This window comes from Buceros rhinoceros, unplaced genomic scaffold (assembly GCF_000710305.1).
Source record: "Buceros rhinoceros silvestris isolate BGI_N320 unplaced genomic scaffold, ASM71030v1 scaffold41041, whole genome shotgun sequence".
Lineage (NCBI taxonomy): Eukaryota > Metazoa > Chordata > Aves > Bucerotiformes > Bucerotidae > Buceros > Buceros rhinoceros.
The window spans coordinates 3,504-9,491 of NW_010393219.1; the positions used below are offsets into that span (position 1 = coordinate 3,504).

Below are 5,988 nucleotides of genomic sequence, written 5' to 3' on the forward strand. Positions count from 1 at the left end.
CTTCTCGAAGCATGTTCTAAATGTTGGAAACAGGATTCAGTCAGTGATCCAGATCCTAGCTCTAGTGGCAGGATGTCTGGGAGGTGAGATCCAAAATGCTACTCAACAGACAATATGACAGTGAAGAACAAAACCTTTTCTCTGCTCTCAGAGGTGTAAATTCAGTTGCAACCTCAATGCCCTGACTGCTCCCGCCTGATGCAGAGCTAATGAGAGTAGCAAGCCCATATGTTCAGTGTCTTTAAAGGCCAGGCTACTTGAAGCCAAGAGGCCTGGAAGAGAAATTACTTTCTCTCAAAAGGAGATTTGGGGAAACATAAAAAGAGTACTTACCTAACCAAAATGAATTACCTACATTTAGAATGCTTTTTTGTTTTTCAGACTTAATGCTTTTAACTGTGTTTTAGACATGCTGAGCACAGTTCCTGTACTCAGCACTTCCACAGCTTATGTCTCCATTGTTTCAAATTGGGCTGCCAGAAAAGGGGGAACCCAGAATTAATAACTTTTCATGGAAAAAGTGTGATGTAAGACCTAAATCTGGCTTTAGAGACACAGCCTGAGGAAGACCCTGGGACAGAATCCCATGCTCCAGTATACAGCTGCTACGAAAACAGTCAGATCATCTCTATTTTCCTGCAGACTACTGCCTAGTTCATATTTTTGAGTTTCTATCATTAAAGATAATTTAGGTTAGGCACCTTATGAAGAACATTCTTCAGCATATTTCATGTTTCTTCCCCTGAAAAGGAGGAAGAGAGACTGTGGGATTATGAATGATTTGTCAGTTAAAGGAAGATGAAAGGTCATCAAATTGTGCATACAGAGCAAGGCAGATTCCACGATAGCTCTTGAGCCTTAGGCTTTGAAACTTTATGGATAGTTTATGTACAATAGAGAGAGTCAATATACTTTCTCATTTACCCTTGATCTGGTGAAGCATTTAAGGTAATGTTTTGCAATAATATTGTTCTTGTGTTCAGAGCTGCTACACAAGCGGCAGAAAGATATACACAGTTTAAAGGATGAGGATTCGGATGGATTTTATTTTATTCACAGCAATAATTGACATTACCTCTGTATCACTGCAGTGCTTGAAAACCCAAGTCATAACAAGACATTGGGAACTACAGAAACATATCAGCAAAAGTCCATCCCTCTGCCAAAGTACTTACCAAATGCATGGGTGCCAGCAGGTGAACTCAGCCATGCACCCAAAGGCACTTAGTGCACAACAAGGCCATGCTAGTCAGAAGCAAAAACTATTTCAGGCATGATACCTCATGAAAGTCTATACAACACCGATTCTGGCGATGCAACATTAATAACTTCCTTCCTTTGCTCATTGGTCAGAAGCTGAAATAACTGACTAGAAATAGACTACTCAGGAGGCCAAACAGAAGGGTGTTTCTAAAGAGAGCAGTAATCCTAAACACTGACGTCTGAAAATCAGTATCTAGAATATAAAAACTATATTTATATAGGAAAGATAAAATTCTCCAGATCTAAAAGTTCTTCTGTTCTTTCTTAACAGAACTGTCCAGAAGGAAAATGAAGTCTGCATTGTTTTTGTGTGTGTTGCTTCTTGGTCTTCAAGTCCAGGGTCAGCACAGGTCCGACCTCAATAATGAACAGCAGGAACAAAAAACGTCCCATTCCCAGGCTGAAGGCAAAAACTTGGCTCATGTCAAGATAGCCTCCAGCAACGCTGACTTTGCATTTAAGTTTTACAAGCAGGTCAGAGAGGAGAATAGCAATAAGAACATTTTCTTCTCTCCTTTGAGCATCTCCACTGCTTTTGCAATGCTCTCCCTGGGGGCCAGATCAAACACACTCAATCAGCTGCACAAAGGACTTGCCTTCAACCTGACAGAGATGGAGGAGCAGGAAATTCATGAGGGGTTTCAGCGTGTCCTCCAGCTGCTGAATGAACCTGGCCAAGAAGTCCAGCTGAGCATGGGCAACGCCCTGTTCATACACAAACGACTGAAACTGCTTCAAAAATTTTTGGATGATGTCACAAATTTTTATTATTCTGAAGCTATTTCTAGTAACTTCCAGAATTCTTCAGAGGCTATAAAGGAAATCAATAAGTACATAGAAACAAAAACTCATGGGAAAATTGTTGATTTACTTAGGCGTCTTGATGCAGACACCGTGATGGTTCTAGTGAACTACATTTATTTTAAAGGTGAGTGACAAATGTGGGTACCAGTTATACACATAAGCACTGAAAGTCTTATCCAGATCTAAGAAAAGTAACTGTTTTCACATTGTGAATAGATGTTATCCTCTAATTTTAAAAATGTCATTCTACTTTCAAATGACATAAAGAAATATTTGAAAGCCATGAATGAAGAATCATTTTCTGTATCAGTTAAAAAAAAATAAAACCACAGAAGTACTGATCAATGTCCTATCATTTTTAAGCCAGGTTCAGAGCTGAAAATATTCAGAAAGGATGAGCTTGAGCTTGGGAACTTATGAACATCTGTTGAAAGGCACAAGTATTTTGCTGTACAGGACATGGTCAAACACAGGTGACACTTGTATGAAAGGAATAAGCCTGGAAATTTTACCATTGTGTTAGCAGGCAAAGGCTCAGCTCTTTTCCACTCTCAGTCAGCAACCCTCAGTCTGTATTTTTCTCGCATGATTTTTACTGGAACCATTGAAAAGACATAAAGATTCTTTCCATGGCCAGAGAACAAGCATGCCTAAACAGAGATAGGCTTGTTGTTGCCTTTACAGTTCAAATGCAGTATTTTAAGCATCAGCTACTGCAACATGCCTTTACTAGTCCTTTTTCCTGTTCATTAAGTTCTATACTCATTCTTTTGTCAAAAGGCTATTGGGAAAATCCTTTCGACAGTTCGTCCACCAGAGAAGATGACTTCTTGTTGGATGACAAGAATTCGGTTAAGGTCAAAATGATGCATCAGAGCAACTATTTTAATATCCATAGGGATGAGAAGTTGTCCTGCTGGGTAGTAGAAATCCCGTACAAAGGAAATGTTGCTGCATTGTTTATTTTGCCCGATGAAGGGAAAATGAAGCAGGTGGAGGATGCTCTACTAAAAGAAACAATGTCTAATTGGATGCAGTCATTTAAAGAAAGGTAATCTTTTTACTGCTTCTTTGTTTAAATATCAAACAGGCCATAACTGCTCATCCAGGCAAAGTAAAGCTTAGGATACCACAATGAGTTGCTAAGCATGGCTCTGAGGAACAAACCTTGCATAGTTTCTTTGACTCAGACAAGGTATCGAGTGATTTCCTACTTAAGGGGAACACTCTCCTCAGCTCCCCTAGTCACAGCAGCGGGAGTGCTCCCAGCTGCACATGGGTACATTGCCCTCAGAAGCCTACCTTGACTAGGAAGGATACAGCTCAAAAGAAAATATAATTTCTTTTTATCCAGTCTGAATGATACCTTCCAGCTATCCACTTTCATAAACAAGCACTGTGCTCCTGCACCATGGATCAGACTGTGGCTGGTAGGACAGGTATCCAAATTTCTAATTCTCTAATTTAGAGATTTATCGCTGTGTTAGCCAAGTCTTAGCTCCATGGGTATTTGGGATGGGTGTATAACTGCAACAGCTATTGCAATGATGGATCTTGCAATAATAAACTCACATTTTTCTTTTATTTTTTAAAAGAAAAATCTACCTGCACCTTCCAAAATTCTCCATCTCTGCCCTCTATGATGTTAAGAGCTTGTTTGAGAAAATGGGCGTGACAGAGGTGTTCAGTGACCTGGCTGATCTCTCTGGAGTGGCAGAAAATACTCTTCTGAAGGTTTCTGCAGTAAGTATGCAAACAGAGATGGTAATGAAGAAATTTTTCTGCCTCACTTACATCTGGGTTTTATCTCCACAAACAGGCTGAACCCACTTCTGGAATGTAGTCATGGCTCACTGACGATAATAAAGGAAGGAGAAGGTTAGGGAGTAAATGATAGTTGTTCCTACAGTTTAACATTAAATCGTTCGCCGTAGAGCAATCCTGAGAATTCACTTGAAAGCCTCTGAAGAAGAAAACAGATCTGGAAAGGATAACAGGAATAATTTAACAAAAAGCTTGTGTAAAAATGCATGACAAGGGTCATAATTATGACCTCAGTTTGGGAATAGTCATTCTTATCCTGTGTATAAGCCTTTCATTACTGCATTATCTGAGCACCTCAGAATTTATATGGACAACTCACAAGCAAGGAAGTGGCACACAGACAAGTGACTTCCCTCGTGTCCCAGGGAATGTATGCCTTGTGTCATGAGGGGAATGATCCTTCCCTTCTATTCTGCATTGTGAGACTACCTCTGAAGTACTGCACATCTAGTCTGGGGCTCCCCAGTGCAAGGGAGATGTGACCATACTGGAACAGAGTGAGTCCAGTGGAGGGTGAGCATGGTGACTCTGTGGCTGCAGTATGGGATGTATGAGGAGAGGTTGGGAGACCTGGAGTTGTTCCGCCAGGAGAAAGGAATGCAAAGGTGAGCTTTTAGTGCTGGCTGGAGATAACTGTTAGGAAGGTGCAGAGAAGATAGACCCAGGCTTTTCTCAGGTAACAAAGACAGGACAAGAGACAATGCACACAAGATAGAAAATGAGAAATTCTCATCAGATATTATGGAAAAAATCAACATGAGGATGATCAAAAGTTTGGATGGGCCACTCAGGGAGGCTATGAAACTTCCATCCTTGGAGATACTCAGATCCTGACTGAGTGAGACCCTGATCAACCTCATCTAGGGTCAGAGTTGACTCCGCATAGGTGGCTGGTTGCGTTGGATGACATCTAGAGGTCCTTCCAACCTATATTATTTAACGATTTTGTGATTCTTCACACTCAATTGTTACATGTGTAAACACATGTATTACTGATCTAGGACAAGTGAACTGAGGAAGGGCAGCAGGAACTCATGAGAGGAACTTCCAGATGTGTTACGGGCAATGAAGAAAAAAAAATATCTGACAAAAGACAATGAAATAAGATCATGTGAACTTAGAAATATGAATTTGCTGTATCTGCTATAGAAAGCCCTGTAAATTTAAGTTGTATCACTGGGCTGTGTTATAGAAAAACACCCCATGATGTTCATCACTATTGTGACTTTGCATAAAAGAATTTTTTTGCACACACAGAAATTAATGCAGAATGAAATCCTTCTTCTGTGTTAAATATTAAGGACAAGATCTTACTGTGAGAAACAACAGAACAATAATCTTCTCTATGCTGATCAGTCTCTGCAAGCAGCCAAGCTTGACTTGGCCAGAGTGTTGAAGAAAACTCTTCCTGAACTCAGAGCGAAGTTTACTTGTCCTGAAAAGGCTGGACATGTGTATCTTTTTCACATCAATACTACGTTTATGATGTGCTTTTTTTTTTTAAAGACTACTTTCTCACAATGTTAAAGGAAGCAAGTTTGTCCTCAGCTGCTTCTCACTCTTCTGTACTTGGGTTTTAATCTCTGCTTCCCTTGCAGGCAATTCACAAGGCCATGGTGGACGTTAGTGAGAATGGCACAGAGGCTGCTGCAGTAACCGTGATACAAGTGGTAGAAGTGTCTGCACTGTCTCCTCCTCCTCCTCACATCAGATTCAACAGACCCTTCCTGATGTTGGTTTTTAACAAACCCACCCAGAACATCCTCTTCATGGGAAAAATTGTGAACCCAGCTGACAAGGAAGACTAGGCCAGAACACTTGTAGTCCCCAGAGCAAAGAAGAGAGATTGTGCACATCCCAGAGACTTCTTTGCAAAAGAAGGACTAGAATTGATACTTAATTAACAAATAAATAAATATTACATGGAATTATTATTCACTTGCAGACGTTTGCATGATTGCTATGTTTACAAATGACCCAGGACAAATAGGCAGCCACGAGATCTTCAACAGACAGGCATTTCCCTACCTCGCTCAGTCATCACTGGTGGCACAGTCCCTTGCATGCAGATAAACCTTCCTACTTCTAGTTTAGAAA

General features: G+C 40.5%; 1 protein-coding gene across 1 annotated transcript; it reads left to right on the forward strand.

Annotated features, from left to right (window-relative positions):
• The first annotated feature begins 1,551 nt into the window (after positions 1-1,551).
• Positions 1,552-5,699, forward strand: LOC104501041 (alpha-1-antitrypsin-like). The gene is made up of 4 exons (XM_010144777.1): positions 1,552-2,191; positions 2,848-3,118; positions 3,663-3,810; positions 5,490-5,699. Exons 1-4 carry the CDS (start codon positions 1,552-1,554, stop codon positions 5,697-5,699), a joined length of 1,269 nt encoding a protein of 422 aa, XP_010143079.1.
• The last annotated feature ends 289 nt before the right edge of the window (positions 5,700-5,988 follow it).

What these genes read in the sequence shown, in the direction of transcription:
- LOC104501041 (XM_010144777.1), top strand. Translation starts at nt 1,552, where the DNA reads ATGAAGTCTGCATTGTTTTTGTGTGTGTTGCTTCTTGGTCTTCAAGTC. An exon ending in GAACTACATTTATTTTAAAG is followed by an intron (nt 2,192 to 2,847) that starts GTGAGTGACAAA and finishes TTTTGTCAAAAG; the next exon opens with GCTATTGGGAAAATCCTTTC. An exon ending in CTCTTCTGAAGGTTTCTGCA is followed by an intron (nt 3,811 to 5,489) that starts GTAAGTATGCAA and finishes CTTCCCTTGCAG; the next exon opens with GCAATTCACAAGGCCATGGT.